This window comes from Mirounga angustirostris, unplaced genomic scaffold (assembly GCF_029215605.1).
Source record: "Mirounga angustirostris isolate CCGP_5_RB_7025 unplaced genomic scaffold, mMirAng1.0.hap1 SCAF_6, whole genome shotgun sequence".
Lineage (NCBI taxonomy): Eukaryota > Metazoa > Chordata > Mammalia > Carnivora > Phocidae > Mirounga > Mirounga angustirostris.
Genome location: NW_026991714.1, coordinates 136,925,208 through 136,949,442, shown reverse-complemented (window position 1 = coordinate 136,949,442; position 24,235 = coordinate 136,925,208). Strand labels below are relative to the sequence as shown.

The 24,235-nt window shown below is 40.7% G+C and overlaps 1 protein-coding gene across 4 annotated transcripts in view; it reads left to right on the top strand.

Annotated features, from left to right (window-relative positions):
- Positions 1 to 769: 769 nt before the first annotated feature.
- The window catches only part of GPAM (glycerol-3-phosphate acyltransferase, mitochondrial), a 34,129-nt gene continuing 10,663 nt past the window's right edge, over positions 770 to 24,235 (top strand). The window contains exons 1-16 of one of the 4 annotated variants that reach the window (XM_064595273.1): positions 770 to 1,084; positions 1,471 to 1,549; positions 2,244 to 2,440; positions 3,033 to 3,163; positions 4,305 to 4,427; positions 7,735 to 7,808; positions 10,289 to 10,402; positions 12,095 to 12,241; positions 13,079 to 13,175; positions 13,822 to 13,958; positions 16,609 to 16,708; positions 17,036 to 17,248; positions 19,362 to 19,475; positions 20,743 to 20,828; positions 21,569 to 21,684; positions 23,514 to 23,584. In XM_064595273.1, coding sequence (XP_064451343.1) covers positions 3,062 to 3,163; positions 4,305 to 4,427; positions 7,735 to 7,808; positions 10,289 to 10,402; positions 12,095 to 12,241; positions 13,079 to 13,175; positions 13,822 to 13,958; positions 16,609 to 16,708; positions 17,036 to 17,248; positions 19,362 to 19,475; positions 20,743 to 20,828; positions 21,569 to 21,684; positions 23,514 to 23,584 — 1,494 coding nt within the window. In that variant the 5' untranslated portion in view covers positions 770 to 1,084; positions 1,471 to 1,549; positions 2,244 to 2,440; positions 3,033 to 3,061. The other 3 variants (XM_045878819.3, XM_045878820.3, XM_064595274.1) reach the window with 3 other exon arrangements.

Genomic DNA, 24,235 nt, shown 5'->3' with positions numbered 1-24,235 from the left:
CACCAGAGAGGTTGGAGTAGGAGCTTCTACTGGAGAACAGTGGGGAAAGTAGAGGTCTATCTGTGGAGGCCTTATGTGCCAGGCTCAGGCATTTGGACTGTGGAGAGCTCTGGATGGTTTTTGATGGGAGGACATGGAAGATGTGTTTCCATGAGAAGGTTAGGGTTAATGTGTGCAGAGCTGATGAGGATTGGTGGCAGCGGTGTGAGAGCAGGGACTAAACTATGACCTAATCATCTTTGTATTCCTATCTGCTGGTTCAGACTTCACGCTGGTTGCTAAGGTGCATGTAAAAGGTTATCCTTTGCTTTCCAAATTGCTAATATTCTTGATAACCACCTGCTTTGCCAGTGGCATGACAAATATTGTGAAAGAACTTCTTTGTGCCCCATGAAGAATTAAAGGGAGGCAAACTTGGACTCAGGCTCTTTCAAGCCTTGTTTCTCTTTCAGCTCATTTTGTTCTATTCAGGAAAAGGTACTCGGCCACTGTTACAGAAATTACACAACAGGGTCATTCCCAATCCCCACCTCCCCCAACCCTAACAATTTCTGCATATTCTTACAAATCTCGTAAGACAGACCACACATACACACGGGAACCACACAACCCAAGCGAGCAGTCCCCAAAGAGCCCGGCGCGGGCACAGACTTGCACAGGGGCAGAACTGACACAGGCAGCCTCAGGCGCACGTGCACGAGCGCGCAGACGCGCGCGCGCACAACACCCTCACGTGACTCAGCGCCGCGGCGCAGTACCCGTTCGATTAGGCGCTCACGCTCCATTACTGGCCCCTCGGGCCGCCTGGTGTGCACATGTTCTGCTCCGATCCGCACGCGGAGCCCGCCACCCCCCCAGCCCTCGGCAGCCCCCCGCCCAGCCCGGGGCCGCGGACTCGCCGAGGCCGCGCTCACTCGCGGGCGCCGTTTGCGTCATCGGGACGCGACCTTGCGGCAGCTCCGGCCGAGACTCGAAGTGCCGGCGGCTGCAGGAGCGGAAGCCGGAGCCGGCGGAGCTGCGGGGTGCGGACCGCGAGGGCGAGAGCGCCTGCGGGAAGCTGCTCGGGCCCGGAGCGCCGCGACAGGTGCGTCGTCGCCCGCTCCGCTGGACCCGGCGCCACGCCGGCAGGCTGTCCACCTCCCCGGAGCTCCAGGATTCCCGCTGAGGAATGGGCCCGGCTCGTGCCGGGTGGGGGTCGGGAGACCGGGCTGCGGCATGGGCTCCCCTGGGGAGGAGGGAAGTTCCTGTGGACTGGGTAGCCTGTGCACCTGAAGGGATCGTGGGGGCATTGGCTTTCGGGCAGCTGGGGTGCTTTGCGAGCAGCTGGTGCTGGGGACAATCCCATGACACTTAACCAATGATTGGCCTGAGCGCACATCGTGTGCCAGACACTGTCAGGCGCTTTTTAGGTACTGTGCAGCCCTCCCAGCAACCCCAGGAGGTGAGATCTATCGTATGCCCATTTTCCAGATGGGGAAACCAAGGCGTCGAAGTTAACCAGCTTGTTCAAAGACACGCAGATAGTCAGCAGTGGGGGATTCGAACTTGGGTATGTTTGGCTTCAGAGCTGATCCTCCTCTCTCTCTCCCTTTAAAAAGGAGTTAGTTCCCCTCAGCTTATAGTTTGGCGCCTCCAGATTTTGTTTTACTTCTTGACCTTGGATAAACGCTGTAGGGAGGGAGGAGCGAACCGTGACTTCCTATTGGCAAGGGACTCTCTCCTTCCACTACTCCCGTCGCTGGGGCCAGCAGCAGCTTCTTTTTCTCAGGCAGCAACGGGGCTCCCCCGGTTGCAGCTACATTCTGCATGTGAAACTGATAGCTGATTTATTTCATAATAGTGAAGAGCTTTCATGCCAGGTGCATTGCTTTACTATTCTCTCAAATGACCTATTATGTTAGGTTGATGTCATGTTAAATTGTTAAGGACGATATGGTTGTGCTGAGAATAATAGTTATGGCAGCAAACCCATATGGGGAGTAACACTGTTACCCTGGACGTGACCTTTCAGAGTTTTAAAGGAGTAATTTAAGGCAGGGTGAGAAATAGCCAAAAGCTAAAGCAATTTGAGAATTATGTTAGGGAGTTTTTATATTTTAGGTTAATCGCTGTTTTTTTTTGGTTTTGTTTTGTTTTTAGCAGTTCACTATTAATGAAATTTTCCCTTAGGGTATGAAAAGGCTTACTGAAAAGGATGAAAACTTTATTTATTTAAAAAAAGATTTTATTTATTTATTTGACAGAGAGACACCGCGAGAGAGGGAACACAAGCAGCGGGAGTGGGGGAGGGAGAAGCAGGCTTCCCACCTAGCAGGGAGCCTGATGTGGGGCTCCATCCCAGGACCCTGGGACCGTGATCTGAGCAGAAGGCAGCTGCTTAACAACTGAGCCACCCAGGCACGCCAAGGATGAAAATTTTTAAATCAGATATTTCAAGATGGTATGGTTTTGATTTAGAGCTTTGTAAATGTATTAAAAGTGCAAATATCGTTGCATTTAAGGCATCACAAGAAAATTGAGAGCTTAATTCACTTTGAGTGGGAAACTTCAGAGGTGCCCTCTTTGCCTTCACTATTTTTATATTGCATAGTATGTATGACCAAAAATTCCCAGCACATAATTAAAAAAAATCATCTACTTGTGCGCATACAGGTAACTTCTATTTAATTAAATAAACACATACCTTCATCCTCCCAGGAACTATTCAGTTATTAATGCAAATGAAATCATTCTTTGTTACCTACCTGAAATAAGCTGTTATTTACCCTTGCACATTCATGGCTATTTTGTTCAGGAAATCTAAAGATACAAATGTTGATTTAAAAAAAAAAAAATCAGAACAGTCTACCAGAGCTGTTGAGTTTAAACACATCAAAGTCTGCTTTTACACATTGACTAAACATGGTGGATGTCCACCAGTAGTTCATTTGACATCCTATGATGGAGCAAAATAATGTCGAGGTCAGAATTTTGAGTTTTGGTCTTTACTGTCTGGATTAGTCATTAATTTAAATGATGTATATTTTTTATAGCACATGATTTGGGAGTTGCTTCTTGTGACATGGATGAATCTGCACTGACCCTTGGCACAATAGATGTTTCTTATTTGCCAAATTCATCAGAATACAGTGTTGGTCGATGTAAGCATGCAAATGAGGAATGGGTAAGTTTAATACAGGTTAGAAACATTCAACCTAAAGATGGTTGTTTCAATGTTGTTTATGAAGGTAGCTGGAAGAAACATAGTATCAAATAGAGGTTAATAGCTACAGAAACTGCCTCCAGCTGTTAGAAGATATGTTTATGGAGCCTAATATTTAAACATTCTAATGGTTTTGTGTTAATTGGGAAGAAAAAATTGGGTGGGATATTTAAGCATAGTGATTGTGTTAAAAAGCAAAATACTTTGCATAGAAAAACCTAGGAGTTGTTTTGGGTGGTGAACTTATAAAGATACTTTCTGTATCTATTTTCCATAATAAGTATGAATTTTGTAATGGAAATAAAGTTTTTTTTTAAAATAAAAATAAATTTTAGTATGAATCTCAATTCAAAGGACATGCATTTTCTTGTATTTTTTTTCTATTTTGACATAACATGGCATGTTTAAAATATTTCTTGAACACTATCTGCTTTATATAAAAATGATGTTGGAGTTTTGGGGTTTTTTTGCTTCGTTTTGAGAATGTTGTATCAGTGGGCTATGAGCAACTAATGAACTCAATGAGCAAAATGTTTAGAACAGAGGAGCAGAATTTGACCCTAATTGGACAGTACATACAGCTATGATAAGAATTCCAGCTTTTAAACTCTGTTGTCAGGTTAAGAGAATGTTACATAAGTTTACCTTGTTTTTTATTTAAAGGAAAATATTTTAAGCTGTGCATAACAACTTGCTTACTGAGTAAGGCTTTGTAGTGCTTTTGCGGGAGTCCGTGATTGAAGAGGAATAAGATTAACTGTTAGCATATGGATCCAGGGGTCTGGTTTTATTCATCCTGCTGCTGTCATGGGCTGTTTAACCTTGTAAAACTGTTTTTGAACCTCTGAGTGTGCGGTAGTCCTTGCTAGTTATTGCTAGTCTCAGGTGCTCAAATTTTGCTTATGTTCCAAGTTTTGTTCCAAGTGTTGATGATGGAGGGGAGTACCATAAAGGAAAATCACTCTGAGAAACTTACACTACCAAAAGAAACCTAAGTCTAGGTTTCTCCTCTATCTGAAATACCTTAGTTTTAGAGATCAAGTGGACAAATACAGTTCTCCTGCCATTCAGACACTTTTTTTTTTCCATTAACGTTTTTTAGGGTGAGTGTGGTTTCAGACCTACTGTCTTCAGATCTGCAACCTTAAAATGGAAAGAAAGCCTAATGAGCCGGAAAAGGCCATTTGTTGGAAGATGTTGTTATTCCTGTACTCCCCAGAGCTGGGTAAGAATGTTAATGCTTGTTGACCTTTAATAAACAGTGAAATTCCAACTTTGTGTGAATTTTATTATTGGGTAGTCTTAATGGACTTAATTCATTTTTAGAACTTAGGCCCATGTTTATAAACCAAATATTCCAAGTAATGGTGTTGACTCAGTTTTTCTTTCCATTCATTTATTCAGTAAATACTGGTCAAACGGTTGATGCTAAGTGATAATCTCATTCTTTCTTAGTTTTTTTTTAAGATTTTATTTATTTGAGAGAGAGAGAATGGGTGCACACTTGAGAGAGCGAGAGCAGGAGGAGGGGGAGGGGCAGGGGGAGAAGCAGACTCCCTGCTGAACAGGGAGCCCAACACAGGGCTCAATCCCAGGACCCTGGAATCATGACCTGAGCTGAAGCCAGCCACTTAACTGAGCCACCCAGGCACCCTGGTTCTTTTTTTAGTTTAGTATGACTTTAGGGGAAGAGTAGATCTTACTTTTAGATCTCTCTTCTTTTTTTATTTTTTTATTTTTTAAGTTCAATTAGCCAACATATAGTACATCATGAGTTTTTGATGTAGTGTTCAGTGATTCATTAGTTGCTTAACACCCAGTGCTCATCGATCACATGCCCTCCTTAATTCTAAAGAGTTGATGGGAACCTTCATAGAACTTCTAGATATTGAACTTTTGACTCACTGTTAAAATCCTAGTGAGATGTGTAAGAGATAGCAGGACAGAGTGAAGTTTTAAAGCTGTGGCTTTACCCTACTCTCCTTTTGCTAAGTTTCTATTGCGGGGGGGATAGGTAGGGAGGGTGAGTATCTGTTGACTATTATAGTGAAGGATGGTTACTAAATGTTAGGATTGGGGTGCCTGGGTGGCTCAGTCAGATAGGCGTCCGACTCCTGATTTCTGCTCAGGTCATGATCTCAGGGTTGTGAGATGGAGCTGTGCATTGGGCTCTGTGCTCAGCATGGAGTCTGCTTGAGATTTTCTCTTTCTCTCTTTACCCCCCCCAATAAATAAATAAATAAAATCTTTTTAAAACATAAAATAAGGGGTGCCCGTGTGGCTGAGTCAGTTAAACCTCTGCCTTTAACTCAGGTGGTGACCTCAGGGTCCTGGAATCAAGTCCTGAGTCAAGTCTGCTTCTCCCTCTCCCTCTGCCCCTCTCCCCCTGCTCCTGCTTGCTCAAGCACACGTGCACACGTACTCTCTCTCTCTCTCTCAAATAAATAAATAAAATCTTTAAAAAATAAAATGTTAGGCTGAAGATTTTAAATAGAGTATGTGTGGGTTTGTTTGTATTTTGGTGAAGCAAACACATGTCATGCAAAATCTTTCACATTACAGTGTAGTATTTGAAAAGAGTCAGTTGGATGAAAGGCAAGCTTTTGTTGGTAATTTGCTAGAGGGATGAATTAGCCCAGGAATGTAGAATCGAAGTGGCTGTGTTCTTGGGCAATAGAGTTACCTTTTAAAAGGTATAGCTGGATGTTAACTCTCTCTGGGATGGGCCAGTTATCAGGACAGAAATTCTGCCATTTTGAGTGCCTTTCATTTATAGACATTGCTTATGACCTGTGTGGGTAGCTGACTGTGCTGTGTGAATTTTCTACTCAGGGTTGGCTTAGCAGGAAGTAGAATTCTGAGTCTGGTGTAAAGGGATTCACTAACTTGGGAAAGATTTGTGTGGGACCCAAGCAATTTATGTTAAATATTCTTAATTATAAATATTGTTCCTTTTAAATCACAAGTGCCTTGTTGCAGGAATTTGGTAGAATTGAAGGACCATGATATTTATAGTCTAGGAGTAAGGCCAGTTCAGATTAATAGGCCAGTAGAAATAAAAATTTAAACAAATGATCATGTGGCTTTTCTTTTTAGACTGGCATCTCATCTAATTCTAGTTTCAGATCCTTAAAAAGTCAAAATAATACCTTGACTTTAATGTATTCTTTTTTAAAAAGATTTATTTATTTGAGAGAGAGAAAGTGAACACACGCACGAACATGGGGGAGGGGCAGAAGGAGAGGGGGAGAAAGTCCCAGGCAGATTCTGTGCTGAGCACAGAGCCCAATGAGGCTTGATCCCAGGACCCTGAGATCACGACCTGAGCTGAAACCAAGAGTCTGAAGCTCAAACGACTGAGCCACCCAGGCGTCAGGAGAGAGTATAGGAAATTATTTGGTGGTGGTGGTGGGGGTTGTTTTGGGGTGGGCATGGATGAGTTGTATAGTAAATAATTGATTTTTGCTTAAATACAGTACCTGATGGAGTTGAACTTGATCTTAAAGTTCTTCCGTGGCATGTTTATTTAAAATAATTTAAAACAGTACTTTCATAGTAATTTTTTGATTTTTGCTACCCTTTCTCTGATACCCTGTTTTCCTTATCTCTAAAGAGATTCCAAGTAAATATTTTTATATCTTCTATTGAAGGTACATTATGCTTTCCCAGCATTTATTTATGGAATGTTTACCTTTTTGTCCACACTGATAAAGCTACAGACTTTCTCTTTCCAGAACTATCTCTGAGTTATCCTTTAAGTTTTCCTGTAAAGAGAGTGACCTTTAGCCATACATTTTCCAATTAAGTAAACAGTCATTTTAGAGAAATAAGGACTGTACTCTTCAGAGCAAGATGTAAATTTGAATATTAGAACCTCCATCAGCCTCAGTTTTCCTATCTGTAAAATGGGGACAATAATTATTGTGTCAGGATTATTGCCGGATTTAATAATCTAATGATAACTACATGGTACTTAGCATGGTATTTTTGCATTTGGGGAATACTGAAATCTCCAATATTCCTGTCCCATGATTTAATAAGCTCTCAGTAGCTTCAACTCTTTTGGGTTGGAGGTAGGGAGTGAGGCAGGAAAGGGAGGCACAGTTTCCTCTGCAATGTGGTAAGCCTCAATTCTGAGTTTGTGACCTTCTTTGAAGACTAAAAAGTACTTTTCAATAAAACATTTTTCTTCATCACTTAGATTTTTGAAGCAGTGCTTAACTTTATACTTGAGTTATAAAAGTTATCAAGAAGTAGTAATGTGGGACGCCTGGGTGGCTCAGTCGGTTAAGTGTCTGCCTTTAGCTCAGGTCATGATCTCAGGGTCTTGAGATCGAGCCTAAGGTAGGCTCCCTGCTCAGTGGGGAATCTCCTTCTCCCTCTCCCTCTGCCTCTCCCCCTGCTTCTCCCCCCAGCTTGTGCTCTCTCTCTCTAAAATAAATAAATTTTTAAAAAAAAAAAGGTAGTAATGTGAGTCCTTCACCAGCCACCCAGTTGTATACTTATGTCTACATTTATTTTGTTTCATGTAGGATAAATTTTTCAACTCCAGTATCCCATCTTTGGGTTTGCGGAATGTTATTTATATCAATGAAACTCACACAAGGTAAAAAGAAATTTCTTTTATTTCTAATACGTCTCAAAAGAAAAACTATAATAATCAAGGGATATACTCTAAGAGGAATTTCTTCGTCTTTTTGAGAATTAATAGAATTGAGCTTCTGACACAAGAGGCCTGACCTAAAAATTGGAAGTAGCACAGCCCCCTGAGAGACTGGTTACTATTACCACTATGTAATTATATAGTAACTATTTCATGAGAATGTAGATATCACTTATAGCTTTCTCTTTTTATTTGCACATTGATTTTATATCTGAAGTGTGCCAAAACATGATAAAGATTTGTCTGAGGAAAGGGTAAGTTTGAATGTCTTATGATTTATTATTATTTTATGCTTAAAAATTGAAATCAACCTAATCTGTGGAGTTTTAGAAGATGTGTTCCTGTATCGAGCAAATGTTCTTTCATTTTATTACTAGCTTAAGACTTTCTTTAGAATTCTTCCAGACGTCAGGCACTTGGGGATGGGCTGTTAGGCATCCCAGTGAGAGAAAAGAGGCTTTGTTTTGTGTGAATCTAGGCTAGGGGATAAGGGAGGGGGGAGGGGAGGTTGTGTGAATGTCTGTGAGGCAGGAGAGAATGGCAGCCAAAAACGCTGCCAGTCCTTCTACTTAGTTCTAAGAGTAAATGCCTGGAATAGGTCAGCAGTAGGTTCAGGTGATGAGACATGCTTGAAATTCTGTGAAAATTGATCCAGGAAGTCAAATATGTAAATTTGAAGGCTTTCTGATGTTACTGATCATATATTGGTGATGAGATAGTAAGTGAGCATGACAATACCTGCATATAAAAGTGTTTTTTTTTTTTTTTTTTAATAGAACCAAAGTCAAGGGACGTATTTTTTCCCAATCCCATGCTACCCTTCTCCCTCCCCCCCTCTCTCTTTTAAATTTAAAGGAGAGAGGAGCAATTCTGCCCCCTGATATTTTTTCTCCCTTTTTTGACTTAAGATCCTGAGGGATCTCATAGAGTCTCTTGTTTATGTAAGTAGCCATTTTATGTATAAAGCCAAAGGATTCATTTGTTGTCCCCAGTTGAAAGCATTGAAGAAAAAAAAAACCTACACTGTACTGACTAGGTGATTTGTAACCAGTCCGTGTGATGACCTGCCTGTGAAGTTGAGCTGGCTACTTCACTTCTCTGTGTGTTACATGAAGCAAAGCCTAGACACTTTTTTTTTTTTAAGATTTTATTTATTTATTTGACAGAGAGAGACACAGCGAGAGAGGGAACACAAGCAGGGGGAGCGGGAGAGGGAGAAGCAGGCTTCCCGCCGAGCAAGGAACCTGATGCGGGGCTTGATCCCAGGACCCTGGGATCATGACCTGAGCCGAAGGCAGCCGCTAAACGACTGAGCCACCCAGACGCCCCAAGCCTAGACACTTTTAAGCACACACACACACACACACACACACACAGACACACACCGCTTTCAATCCATTACAGAAGGATTTCATCAAGAGCTGGGACTTTGCACATTCCAGTAACAATTGTGAAAGTGTTCGCTCAAGGAAGAATTTAGAATTAAACACTTAACATAGTGGGTCAAGTTTGCAGAGAATTGAGACAAAGGAAAGGAGGTAGAAAAAGAGAATGTCAGGAAAAGAGATGAAGGAACAAATGATTCATCAACAATTCTTCCTCCAGTTACTTTTCCTTAACTGAGAGCTTTTCAGAATTCATGAATTTATATTTGAAATCTGTCTATTTGAGTGTCTTTATGGGTGAAATGATAATGAGGCATTAAATAATCATTACAAATGGTTTCAAATCATTGCATATGAAGGTTTGTAACATTGTTATTCTGAGGTCTCTGTCCCAAGCCCCTATATAAGTAACATGTAGTTACCAACAGCAATGGGAATACGTCCTATCCCTTAGATATGTCAAATGTTGGGGGCGGGGGAAAGGTAAGAACTTCTGGCTTCATAAGCCCAGTGTACAAATGTTTAGACCATGCTTTAGTTATCCTTGACTTCTGTCAACTAATCAGCTTTGTCAGAGTCAGTGATTACCTTAGATAAAAAAAAAAAATTACCTTTAATAAAAAATTAGCCCTTCATGTGGAAAAGACTTCTGAATTATCTCTTTATAGCTCATAGCTATAAGTTACATATATATATAGCATTCAACATACTTGCTTTTAAAAAATGTATTAATAAAGTAAGACTTTATTTCTTTTGTTTTTATATTTGATTTATTATTGGCAGAGTAACACCATTCAAGCATTTTAGTACACAAATTCCAAGTTTAAATTTTAGTTGAGTGTACACGAGAGAAATCAGGAATGAAATTGCATAGATCTTCCTGAACTACTAAGGAGAATTTGCTAAAGGAGAACACCAAATTTCAGGAATAGATGAAACAAGGCTTTGTTTTTATAGCAGGACACTACTGTACAAGTCAAGCAATTTGTTGTAGATGTTCCTAGACTACTTCTCTGCTAAGTCCTTTTCACGTTGCAGGCACAGAGGATGGCTTGCAAGACGTCTTTCTTACGTGCTTTTTGTTCAAGAGCGAGATGTCCATAAAGGCATGTTTGCCACCAATGTGGCTGAAAATGTACTGAACAGCAGTAGGTAAGGGTGGGGATGCTGTTATAAAGGGAAGAGGTGGGGGGTTGAGGGGGGAAGTGGGGTAGGAATTGCCTGCCTTTATTAACCTTTACTTTCTCTGGGACTCTGTCTCAAGAGGGATTTCCATTTCCAAATGTTAAATGTTAAACTTCAAAGGAAAACGAGGAAAAGTAGGAGAACAGATGGTTTTGGGAATAGCAGTCTTGTTTTATGCATTAACAATCGAATGGGTTTCTAATATGTGAAAGGAGAGTCGGAATTCAGAGATGAACATATTTCCAGTTCTCTGTTAAGTTTTCTGTAATACGAATGTTTGGGACATTGTGTTTCTTATCATTATAGCCAAAGGGAAACACATTTGATATTTCTGTCAGTTTTTGAGTACCTAGGCACAAATTCTTGTGCTAGGAAATCCTTACTAGAAATTTTAAGAGAATAAGATTCTGTCCTTGCTCTCAGAAGAGCTTACTTACAAATGGGAGAGACTGACTGGAACTCAGATGGAGTGGGGAAATAAATCATTCTCAAGTTTAGGTGTTAGAATATGAGAGTTTGCATGAAGGTTGGTCTCTGATCCACCTTATTTGGTGTCACCATGGTAGACCTTTATCTGGATTTGGGGAGCCAGAGACCAGAGTGGTTTGAAAGACTGCTTAGAAACCCTGTAGTGTGGTTGTTAAGGACCGAACGGTGGTGGCACGGAGTAGGTACTCAATAAATAATGAATGAATAAATAGTTGATAATGGAGATTTAATTATCTTCTCAATTACTTGTAAAAACATTCCTGGCCAGATTGAAATAAAGGTATTAAAGGAATGGCCTAAGGTGCATCAGCAACCTGTGGAATTGGACTTTTGTATTAATGAATTTTGGGGTTATATGCGGTTTTGCTGTGTACTAGTCTAAAATCAGTAGCAACTGGGAGAAAACGTAATTATTTGAAACTCCTTTGGGTTATTGTATATTCTGTTTTCTAGGTAAAAACCTTCAAGTATGTTTCATTCCATCCAGAGGTTTTGACTCATAACTACGATATTAAACATGATTTAAGGAGGTTTAACCTCATGTGTTCTTCCCTGAGTCACATGGAAAATTTACAAAACTGGATTAAATCTTACCTCTTACTTCACTGCTTATTGCTCTGTGTTGTTTTAATCTTGAGCTTTCTTAAATTACTGGGTTGATGTGGAAAACACTTGTAAATATTTATGCCCCTCTCTGATCCCTCCTAGGGAGTTTTACATGTAGTTCTACTAATAAAGTCACTATGTAAATGAGTAATAAATTAGGTCTTTAAAAGAAAAATCACACATTACTTTGGCAGTGGGCTTTGGATACCTCTGAGTTATATGCCTAAAGCGATAACCTTTCTTTCTCTCCCCTCTGCTAGAGTGTAACTTTGTATCCCGCGCAACATACCTGGAACATTCAAATTCCTGTAGCTGTTACCCAGTGAATTTGAGTTAAATTCTTAAAGCTGCCTTCCAGATTCCTCAGGGATTCACTGATTTAGGAATATAATATCCTTAATATTTATTAGGCAGCCAGATAAAACATATCTAATTTGAGCTTATTTTCATGTTAATCACATTTTAAGAAGATACATTTTGTTTTGTGACTTATAGCTATGATTTAGAAAATACTGAATGCAGAATGTAGCATAGAACCAGTTACATTGTCTTTTGGTTTTCCAGAGTGCAAGAGGCAATTGCGGAAGTGGCTGCTGAATTAAACCCTGATGGTTCTGCTCAGCAGCAATCAAAAGCCATCAATAAAGTGAAAAAGAAAGCCAAAAGGATCCTTCAAGAAATGGTTGCCACTGTCTCACCAACAATGATCAGGTATTAGGAGGCAAAGCACAAAGTTTTCAGTGAGAGCCATCCTATTTTGAGCAAATAGGGACTGAACCATTAGACTCTCCTAGCACAATGGTTTTGGTCCAGAGGAAGTTTGGACATATTCTGTTTTTAAAACTCCTTTTTATTTTATTTATTTTTTATTTTTTAAGATTTTATTTATTTGAGAGATCATGAGCAGGGGGGAAGGGTAGAGGGGGAAGCAGACTCCCTGCTGAGCAGGGAGCCCGATGAGGGACTCGATCCCATGTGGGACTCGATCCCAGGACCCTGTGATCATGACCTGAGCTGAAGGCAGATGCTTAACCAACTGAGCCACCCAGGTGCCCAAAACTCCTTATATTCTTATTCAACTTCCATGGAAAGTAGCCCTGTGGTAGGCTTTAAGGTGCCTTAATCTTTGTTAATCGATAGTAGCCCTTACATGACTGCTGACTTATCTCTAGACTTGTAAGCTGGGTTTCACATATCCATATCTTAAAGGGAGTGGTTTTATACAGCTTTCTGCTCACCTAAATATTCCGTCAATGATTTGCTTCTGAAGTGTAAAGTGTGCTATTTGAGTGAAATGTAAGATTTTAGTCTGTAATAAATAGATAAATAGAAATGTAAGATTTTAGTCTATAATAAATACATGTATCTATAAGTGTGCATGTAAAAGTCAGCTCTTTAATTCAGTAGTTCAGGTACAGACATACACATACTAAGTCACTTACAAGTACTTTTCGGTTGTAGGTTCAGAAACTTAAGTAGACAAAAGTCAACTCTCTCTAAACGTATGTATATACATTTGAATTTCTTTTTTTTTTTTCCTCCTTTTAGACTGACGGGATGGGTGTTGCTCAAACTGTTCAACAGCTTCTTTTGGAATATTCAGATTCACAAAGGCCAACTTGAGATGGTTAAAGCTGCAACTGAGGCAAGAATTTTGTGTGATCTGTCATTCTGTGGTCCCCATGTTTGTGGAGTGATTTTAGAGTTCTTTTGTATGGAAATGTTCTCTTGTGTGCTGTGTGCATCCAACCCATTTGGAAGATTTCCCCCATGTGACATGAGCACAGCAGCTGTGCATTTGGGGAGGGGTGAGTAAAGGAGGACCTATCAGTAATGTGCTGGATTCCTTTTGTAAGTTACCTTGCAACAGCTCTGAAATTAGATCGAACAATCCATATTTGTAAGTGACAAAATAAAAGCACAGATAAAGATTTCCCAGTCATGGCTAGTAAGTGACTTCCCATGATTTCAAGCCAAACCAAGCTTGGGGTTTACTCTGCTCTTTTGACATGATCAGGACTGACTTTCAGAAGATACATAAAGTCCATGTGAATTCTCAGTTGCACTTCTCCTTCCCCAACTCTTTTTTTTTTTTTTTTAATTGTGGTGGTGGTGGTTGTTTTCAGCTAAGGAAGTGTTAAATTGGAAGAAGTTCGTATTACTGGAAAATGTTTTTAAAGAATGAGTCATTGATCAGCCAGCGTTTGAGTGATTCTAACCAAATATGAAGTTGTGAATTGTGATTGAAATTCACATTTGAATTTTAAATTTGGCATTTTTTCTTTTACTAGATGAATTTGCCACTTATATTTCTACCAGTTCACAGATCACATATTGACTATCTCCTGCTGACCTTCATTCTCTTCTGCCATAACATCAAAGCACCGTACATTGCTTCAGGCAACAATCTGAACATTCCCATCTTCAGGTAAGACCAACTTATTTTGAAATTTAAGGTATGGAAAAGATTATATTTTGAATTTTTGGTGTTTTCATTGTACATTTTGAAACATGTTATTGTAGAGATGACATCAGCTTTTTTGCTTTCATTATACAAGTAATGCATGTTTATTGTGGAAAATCTGAAAGGTACAAGAAGGCATTAAGACTATCACTGTTATTTCTGTTTTATGTGGGATACTTGGTGAACTGTGAATACCTCAACTTCATGGGCAATATTTATCAAATGGCTAAAAAGCAATTAGAAAGATGAGATAGCAAATTATTGTATCAGGTTTGGGAGTAGGGAAGGTGGGGGTGGGGATATGGGTCGCGGTGATGGTATAAAGTAAGAAGAACCATACCTGTTACCTTTGACCTGATAATTTAGTAGTGCTAGAAACACATAATAATTATAATATGACACAAAAAGTATATTTTAGAGGTTTTTCAGGAGAAGGCAGTGCACTCCATTCAGAGGAAATAGTATGTGAAGAGGCCAAGAGGCTCAAATGCATGGTACAGCCACTAAACGGCAGACGATTCAGTAGGGTTAGAATGCAGGATGCAGTGGGAAGGATCAGAGGCCAGAAGTGGTCATTGCATAGGGAGAGCTAGATCAGAACAGTTTTTAAGCCAAGAGTTTAGAGTGTATCCTGTAGTTGAAAAGTGGTCAGATTTGCATTTTGAAAAGTCATTCTGGATTACAGGGTGTTAGAACAATTCTGACTCTATTACAGTAGTCAGGCAAAAGATAATGAAGGCTTAAATTAAAATTTGTAGTGGTGCTCTTGGTGAGGAAGGCAGAGAGTGGAAACGTATTAGTAAGGTGAATTTATAAGATGAAATGCTAGTCCAGAGAGGGGGAGTTGTGGGAGGAAGACTCCCAGATATTTACCACCAGGGAACTGGATAGATAGTGGAGCTGATCACCAATGGGGAATGGGTGAGGAGTAGGTTTAGTCGGTTGGGGACATTGCAGGTTCAAATTTCAAAGCAGAGAGCATTTGTGACATCAGCTCCGAGCAGTAGGGAGTATGAGGAGGATGGATTTACAGTAACTGGAGAGCAAGTGGAGTGGCGGGTTGTGCACGTAAGGGCTCACAAAGTAGCCGTGATAACCTTCGTGTGCTGTGAAGTCTGATCCTCAGCCTCACAGTCCAAGGAGCTCCTTCCTAATCCATTGGCTCAGAGTTCTGTGGCTAACCGGACTCATGGGAATAGCTGAAGGGAGGCCATTCATTTGTGTAGTCACTGATACTTACCCAGCTATGCTATAGACAAGAGTGAAGAAGTTACATAGTCCTTGCCTTCAAATAGTTCATAATCTACTGGGGAATATAAACAAACAGCTATAATGCGATGCGATACACCCCTGCGGGGCAGACATGCTTCTCTAGGGACTAGAATTTCTGTGTTTACTCTCCTGGGAACCTCTTCCCAGTACTGGGAAAACTGGGAAGTTGCATTAGAAAGTCACCAGAAAGTTGGTAGCAGGCACAGACTTAGAGCTAAGAGAACTGTTCCCTTTGGGCTTTAGGGGGGCCCTGCCCCATAATAGTTTGCCTTTCCTGTCATCAGAATAACTCCTGTACTCATTCCCTCCAGGTTCTCAGCTTGCAGGTGCTCCTGGAAGGATCTCATCGAAATGCGTGTTAAAAATTTATAATTTCTCATAATCCAACTTTGCTTTTCGTGAACTCTGTGCCAGGCGTTGCTTAGCTCATCCTTCCTTCAGACATGACAGTCGATGACCTGGCCTGTTTATTGGCAGCTTTCTTCTGTTACACGCCAGTCTGCCAGTTCACAAACCACTTTTCAGGGTGGGTGGTTTCTCTGGGAGGTTCATCTCATTCATTATGAACTTTTCCATAGTTTTGCTCTCAGGGAGTGAAAGAAGATAGTGAAAATATATATTGATATGATATTAATATCACTCTATTTGAAAAGAAGAGGAGGAGGCTCTGAATTTGGAAAAATTGCCTTAAATATTATAAAATTTCATCACAGTATCAAAATCTATCAGTGTCATAGAAAGAACCATGGGGTTGAGAAAAGAATCGTTTTATCCCCGTGTAAGTGTACATAAAGCACATTTTTGTTTCATGTTTTGGGAAAATGGTTATACTTGGTTTTGGTTTGATAAAATTACCCTTGTCTTACAGAGACACTGCTCACCTAAAGCAGTACTTTCTTGAGGAAATTTCCCCAAAGGAGCTTTTGTAACATCACATTCATTTTGTAATAAATGTGCCAAAGGCAGATTTCAGGATGTCTAATAGTCAGTGTCCTGAGATCCTTGACAGTTTTCAAATTTAGCAGTATTTCATCATCCTCTTAAAATCTGTAACATTACCTTTGCAGGGTAATATATTGTACAAACTTCTTTTGGTTTGGAACAGATGTTAGTAGGTTAGTAGAGCTTCAGTACACGAAGTGATATTCTAAAGGCTGACAAATGATGCAAATGACTGAAACACGTCAGTAACATGGAAAATGGAAAAATATCCACATTTTCACTGTCAACAGCTCAAACAACACGTGGTTTATATTCCTATGGCATATGTTTTGAAGTAACTTGGAATTTAATATTGTTACATTTTTATTTATAAATAACAGATGCATTCTTCAATTTATAGTACCTTGATCCATAAGCTTGGGGGCTTTTTCATACGTCGGAGGCTGGATGAAACGCCAGATGGACGGAAGGATATTCTCTATAGAGCTTTGCTCCATGGGGTATGTACGCTCTCTCATCACCCTTAAAGCCCTTATAGTAGTTATCACAGTAGAAGGAAAAACAGGCTTGACTGAGATTTAAAAAAAAAAAAAATTGTTGTCTATGTAATTATTTAAGTGGTTATTGTCTGGGTATGGGGGTTGATGATTATTTCTGTTATCACCAAAATACAGCATCGGCGGAGCTGGCTTGCTCCTGTGAGTAAAATATTTTGTCAGTAGTGAAGTTACAGGTTTTTGTTTGTTTATTTTAAGATTTAACTTTGCTGAGCTTATTCTAAGTTGGGTAGTCTTGAATTCATGGTTTACATTCTCCTTATATTCCAGCATATAGTTGAACTACTTCGACAGCAGCAGTTCTTAGAGATTTTTCTGGAAGGTACACGCTCTAGGAGTGGAAAAACCTCCTGTGCTCGGGCAGGACTTTTGTCAGTTGTGGTAGATACTTTGTCTACTAATACCATCCCAGACATCTTGATAATACCTGTTGGAATCTCCTATGATCGAATTATTGAAGGTCACTACAATGGCGAACAGCTGGTAAGAGGACTGCCTTCCCAAACGTCTTCTTCACTTCCAAGTCTTTTGCTTTTAGATACGGGCTTTTGGAATCAATTAGGAATTTTTTGCTACTATTTAAAGCACTGTAGGAAACATGGTAGAGTGGGTGTGGTGAGTAGCTTTCATCCCTTGTGTCCGTCTGATTGGTCTTGCTAATGTGGCATTTTCCTGCACATCTTCTTTATCCATTCATCTGTTGGTAGATACTTGGGCTGCTTCCATACTTTGGCTGATGTAAATGATGCTGCAGTAAACATGGAGTGCATGTATCCCTTTGAATTAGTGTTTTGTATTTTTTGGGTAAATACCCAGTAGTATGATTATGGGATTGTAGGGTAGTTCTATGTTTAATTTTTTGAGGAACCTCCATACTGTTTTCCACATTGGCTGCACCAGTTTGCATTCCCACCAGTGGTACAAGAGGGTTCCTTTTTCTCCACATCCTTGAAACACTTGTTTCTTGTGATTTTGATGCTAGCCATTCTGACGGGTGTGATCTATCATTGTAGTTTTGATTTGCATTTCCCTGACGATGTGTCTGTTGGCATCTGTATGCCTTCTTTGGAGAACTATCTGTTCATGTCTTCTGCCCATTTTTTTTTTTTAACGGTTTATTTACTAGGGGCCCCTGGGTGGTTCCGTTGGTTAAGCGACTGCCTTTGGCTCGGGTCATGATCCCAGGGTCCTGGGATCAAGCCCCACATAGGGCTCTTGCTCTGCAGGGAGCCCGCTTCTCCCTCTCCTCCCCACTTGTACTCTCTCACTGTCTCTCCTTCTCTCTCTCTCAAATAAATCAATCTTAAAAAAAAAATATTTACTAATTTATTTGAGAGAGAGAAGGTGCATGGAGGGGGTTTGGGGAGGGACAGAGAGAATCTCAAGCAGACTCTGTACTGAGCATGTAGCCCGATGCAGGGCTTGATCTCATGACCCCGCGATCATGACCTGAGCCAAAACCAAGAGTCGGATGCCCAACTGACTGCACCACCCAGTCACCCCTGCCCATTTTTTAATTGGATTATTTGGATTTTTGGTGTTGAGTTGTGTAAGTTCTTTATATGTTTTAAGTACTAACTCTTTATCCTCTTTATTACATATGTTGTTTGCAAATATCTTCTCCCATGCAGTAGGTTGTCTTTTAGTTTTGTTGAATGTTTCCTTTGCTATGCAGAAACTTTTTATTTTCATGTACTCTTAATAGTTTATTTTTGCTTTTATTTCCCTTGTCTCGAGACATATCTAGAAAAATGTTGCTACGGCCAGTGTTAGAGAAATTACTGCCTGTGTTCTCTTCAAGAATTTTTATGGTTTCAGGTCTCACATTTAGGTCTTTAATCCATTTTGAGCGTATTTTTGTGTATGGTGTAAGAAAGTGGTGCAGTTTAGTTCTTTTGCATGTAGCTGTCCAGTTTTCCCTTCACCATTTGTTGAAGAGACAGTCCTTTTCCCCTTGCATATTCTTGCCTCCTTTGTTGAAGAGTAATTGACCAAATAATTGTGGGTTTATTTCTGGACTTTCTGTTCTGTTCCATTGATCTATGTGTCTATTTTTGTGCCAGTACCAGAGTTTGCAGTAGTGTTTTTGTGAATGGCGTAAACAATGTACTAAGTGAATTAGTGTTAAGTGTTCTGGTTTTCATTGACCAAACTGCCTCTCCCAATAACAGGATTACATCTTTTAGCATCTTTGCATGCTAAAGGTTTTATGACAGGTCTCAGTCAATGAATACTTATTTTTCTTCTTTATTTAGTGTTGTCCTTTATTTAGTGTTGTTCTTTATACAAACCTCCAGTTTCCGTAAAAAAAAATAAATAAATGGCGGGCGCCTGGGTGGCCCAGTCAGTTAAATGTCCGAGACTTGGTTTCGGCTCAGGTCATGATCTCAGGGTGGTGAGATTGAGCCCTGCATCAGGCTCTGCACTTGGTGGGGAGTCTGTTGGAGATTCTCTGTCCCTCTGTACCCCCTTCCCCACACATGCTCGCTCTTTCTCTCAAAGCTAATAAATAAATAAATAAATGGCATTTTTTGGATAACAGAATATCTGTTAGCTTTATTTCTTACCATGCTGTTCTTTCAAAATTGGAATTTAGGGAAAACCTAAGAAGAATGAGAGCCTTTGGAGTGTAGCTAGAGGAGTTATCAGAATGTTACGAAAAAACTATGGATGTGTCAGAGTGGATTTTGCACAACCATTTTCCTTAAAGGTGAGTATCTGTTGGAATGACGCAGTGTTAAAGCATTGGTGTGGCTCCGCGTTGGAAGATGTGGGCTCTGGTCCTGCCTCTGCAGCCTCCTCTCCGTGTCACCTCGGTTTCTTCTCTTGGAAAATGAAGACTATGTCAAGAATGGCATTTCCTAAATTTTCCTACCAAAGTATGCCTGTTGACAGAGGATAGTAAATGTCTATCTTTGGGAGATGCCAGGGTCAACATGTATTGCTACTGTTTCTTTTTTAGTTCATGAGAATTCTGCTTGTTGCTTCATATAATATATGTTGGTATTTTATATTTTAAAATTGCCTTTAGAGGAAATTTTGCAAAATCTACCCCTAAAATCTGGGTAAAATTGACAGTCTAGGATGATGTTCTCCTGAGTGGAATCCAGCACGCACACATTCAAAGGGAGAGTGTCATTCTCACGCAGAAGCCTGGCACCGGTGGGTCCCGAGGTCCTGGCAGTTTTAAATTCCTAAGATTTTTGAATTGGTGGAGAAGGAGAAGGATGAGTAAGGGAATCGGGAGCCCAGAGATAAGGAGCAGAGGTCCTACTTTTCCTTTTGTTCCATTCTTAGTTTTACTTTAAAGAACCTAACTGCCAGGCTAGATGCTTTCTGGCCTTACGTGCTTTCCACTTTGAGGAGCCTTGTCATTTCTTACCACTTTATCTTTTTCAAAACTATTGCACAATTTCTCTCTGTTGTTAGGATTTGCTTTTGGATTGAGGTTCTTTTGAATATTACGTAACCCTCAGGTTGTCAGATTTCCTTTGAAAAGCATGATTGGGTTGATCATTACTAATAATAATATTGGGAATGTCAGATATTTTGTGTCGATGTGAGAAAAGTTAAGTGTTTAACTTTTAAATAATTCTGTTTAAGGGGTGCCTGGCAGCTCTTGATATTGGGGTCGTGAGTTCAAACCCCACATTGGGCGTGGAGTCTACTTAAAAAAATTTTTAAAAATTAAAGAAGTTAAAAAATTAAAAAATACATAATTTTGCTTAAGCATCGTTGTCCCATCCTTTGTATCATCAGGCCTTAGATCTCATGCTTGCCAAAATTCTAGGAGTCGTCCTGCGCTTCTGAAGGTAGTTTAGGATATGGAAAGTACTTCTCCTGCTCTGTAGCATGGCTCATTTTATAAAGTACTCCCTTTTTACTTTTTGAAGATCAAACTATATTTTATATATGTTTATGTAAGCAAGACAATGAGTTAATGACTGTGTTGTACTCCCCCCTCCCCCACCCCCCAGGAATATTTAGAAAGCCAGAGTCAGAAACCTGTGTCTGCTTCACTTTCTCTGGAGCAAGCATTGTTACCAGCTATACTTCCTTTAAGGTAAGATTTGTGGAGACTTTTTGTACTGTCTACACTATCAAATATCTGTTATTTCTGGCATTGCACAGAAAAATAGATTAAGTGTATGAAGAATGTGCACGTTCTCATTGTCACTTCCTCGCTTTGGGTAACTTTTCTCTTGGTCTGATAAAGGATAGTGAAGTGACACATTTTCATACTAGTCTGGAGGTTTTTGATTATTTGCCTTATGACATCTTTTTGATTGTATGAATCAGGTAGGAGTTCTTACTTGATTTATGCTTTTGAATGTTGGAACTGAATTCCTTTTGGTAGTAGCTTAGGTTATGCATATTGTGTGTAAGTGCAGTGTATAAAAGAGTTTTCCTATGTACATTTTCCAGAATTCAGGGTGAATTGTAACTTAGAGAAATTAAATATTAAGCCCCTCCCCTAATGTGTTCAGGTGTTAAAATCTTAGAAATGTTTTAAAATGAGGTATCTTGCTCTATGCAGTTTTTTCGGCCAGTGAATTTTGGAGGTGATGTACCAATAGATTATTTAGTCATAACTCAATAAAATCTTTTGGTCAGGAGACTGTATTAAATATAATAAGGTATATTATGGGGGAAAACAATGCATAGAAATAATCTATTTGTGGTTTAAATTTAGAATATGTAGGATTGAAAGTATTTAAGACATTTATACCTTAATTCTAGATAGTTTGCTTATAAGAGAAGAGAGTGTAGTTATAGAGTCTAATTAAAAAACAATCTTTTCAGACCCAGTGATGCTGCTGATGAAGGTGCAGACACATCCATTAATGAGTCCAGAAATGTAACAGATGAATCCTTCCGAAGAAGACTGATTGCAAATCTGGCTGAGCATGTTCTCTTCAGTAAGTACAATACCAAACCCTTTCATTCTGCAGTTCAGACTCAGCATGGTGCAGGGCACCCTGCACTGGTTTTGGAATCTGCTGGAGTTAGGTTCTACTTCTGGTGCCGTTACCTACTACACAGGTGGTGATGGAGAGTTATTAGAAGGTGATGCCAGGGGGATTTGAAGTAATCGAGTAAAACACCAGACAGGGTGCCTGAGAATTAGTAGGTGCTCATATGGTAGGTGTTACGCTTTTTAAAAAACAGTACTGTCAAAATGATTTATTGTCTCTTTTGTTCATGAATTTGTTTCTTTGAACTAATTAGTGGGATGGCGTTTAGGTTTTAGTTGCATGTCCCTTTTCCTGCTGACACCATGATTATTTTTATCCAGCAAATATTGAGGGGCTGTTATGTATGCGTAAAGCTTTGTTTTAGCTGTGGGGAATACAAATTGAAAAATTAGCAGTTCTGCCTGAGCTTACGCTCGTCTGGGTGGCAGAGCTGTGCGCAAGGAATTCAAGCGGGAGTGAGCCAGAGCAGAGTGAGTCATGTGCAGGATTAGCCTTCTCGAAGTCCCAAATGCCACACGTGTCCTGCTGTAGGATCTGCTTCAGAACCCTGTGGCAGTGGTAGTGGCTAGGCCCTCGGTGCGCAGCCCAGGGGGCTCTCCTTGCCATTCCCTGAGCCTCACTCCCAGGCAGGCCAGACTCTCAGCACGTGCTGGCGACACCGTCGTGGGGACTTCCTTGCCTCCTCTCGCTCCCGCCGCTCCAGCTCCTAGTCCTGCTTCTCGGGAGGTCGGGGTGTTCTTCGTGTGCACATCTGTTTGTGTGTGTCTACCCAGACAACCAGGGATGTGGCTGTCTAGTCTCTCAAAATATTTTTTTACGATTTTGTATTGCACTGTTTTCCATTAATAACACACATATTTATTTATGTTTTTAAAAAACTCTGTATAAATATTCTTTTTAATGGCTATGAATATGGTACTTGGTACTTTTTTTCATTTTTTAAACACTGGACACAACACTGACTGTGAGTGAAGTGTACATGAATTCGTTATTATCTCAGAAAATTCACACACGGTGTGTTTATTTCAGATTCTTCCGTAGATGTTCTCATATTTGATTTATATGATTATAATTTTCTACAAATTCCGGGTATTGGGTTATGGACTACAGTCATTCTCAAATGTCTTTTGTCCTCTCCCTCCGTACCTCGGGCCTGGTTCTTTCCTCCTCAGCCCAGTGAACGAGGCAGCATTTTCATCTTACCAGTGAGGAAGGCGCCGCACGGGGGTTGAAGTAATTTCCCCCAGTTATGAAATGAGGCAGTGTAGGAATTAGATTTGAGCGCAGATTTTCTGACTTCAGACCGACTGCCCCTTCTCCCGCCGCGCCCCTGGTCTGACGTGACGGTGACTCTGCCTGCAGGAGAGAGCAATGAGGTGTACCCACCAGAGCCTGGAGCCAGGAGCACGTCCAGAAGCGCGGAAGTGGGAGACCCTGTAGGGCCGCCATAGCAGGCTTCTACTCTGGGTCTTCTACTGCCTTCCATGAAGGTGTCTCTTGGCCATTCAGTAACTAAATTCCACTGGCCTGTTTGGAAAGCGGAGCTGTCTTAGGCTGAATGCTGTCGCACGATACCAGTGATCTCTAATGAGGACTGTTGGCCAGAACGTGGTACAGTGTTGTCCTTTCCCTTCGGTAAATTCTAGTTACAGGAACTGTGGTAGGTGTAGAGGTGTTCATAGTTGTAAATACTCCTATTTAAGATGTAGGTACTTCTGGAGACTTCGAGCATTATTGAAGAAGGAACCTAAAGCTCTGTGTTTGCCTTCCAGCGGCTAGCAAGTCCTGTGCCATTATGTCCACGCACATCGTGGCCTGCCTGCTCCTCTACAGACACAGGCAGGTACGTCTGCGGCGTCCCCTGCGCTCGGGGGGAAGCGTGTGGATGCCGTATCAGCTTTCAGAGCTTGTTCGCGAGCGGACATGGCCTAGTCCTGCTTGTGCTTCTGAGATGAGCAGTAACATAAGCCAAGCACCTAGCCCACGGGGGCTTCCAGATCCGACGGAGGAAGACGTCTACATGAAAAAAACTCCGAGACTGCGTAACGTAGACAGCAGTAGGACATTTGAGTATATAGTTCACGTAAATAAGGCCTATTGCGTTGACGTACCCTAAGTGTTCTGACAGCTGATGACAGCTGTTTGACTTATATTTAGGGCCACGTTCCCTTCATGCACTTGTCTAAGTGCTGTGATGGAAAAGACCGCATCTGTGCCATTCACAGTCATGTTCTCACCACCAAACATAGTGTCTACGTGTGTGTGTGTGTGTATACACACATATATATACATACATGTATGTATACACACACGTGTAAGCACCAACTAAGTAGTTGTCAGATAAATATTTAAATATTTAAAATGAGGGAAATTGGGGCGCCACCTAGGTGGCTCAGTCGGTTAAGTGTCTGCCTTTGGTTCAGGTCATGATCACAGGAGTCCTGGGATTGAGCCCCACATCGGACTCCCAGCTCAGCGGGGAGTCAGCTTCTCC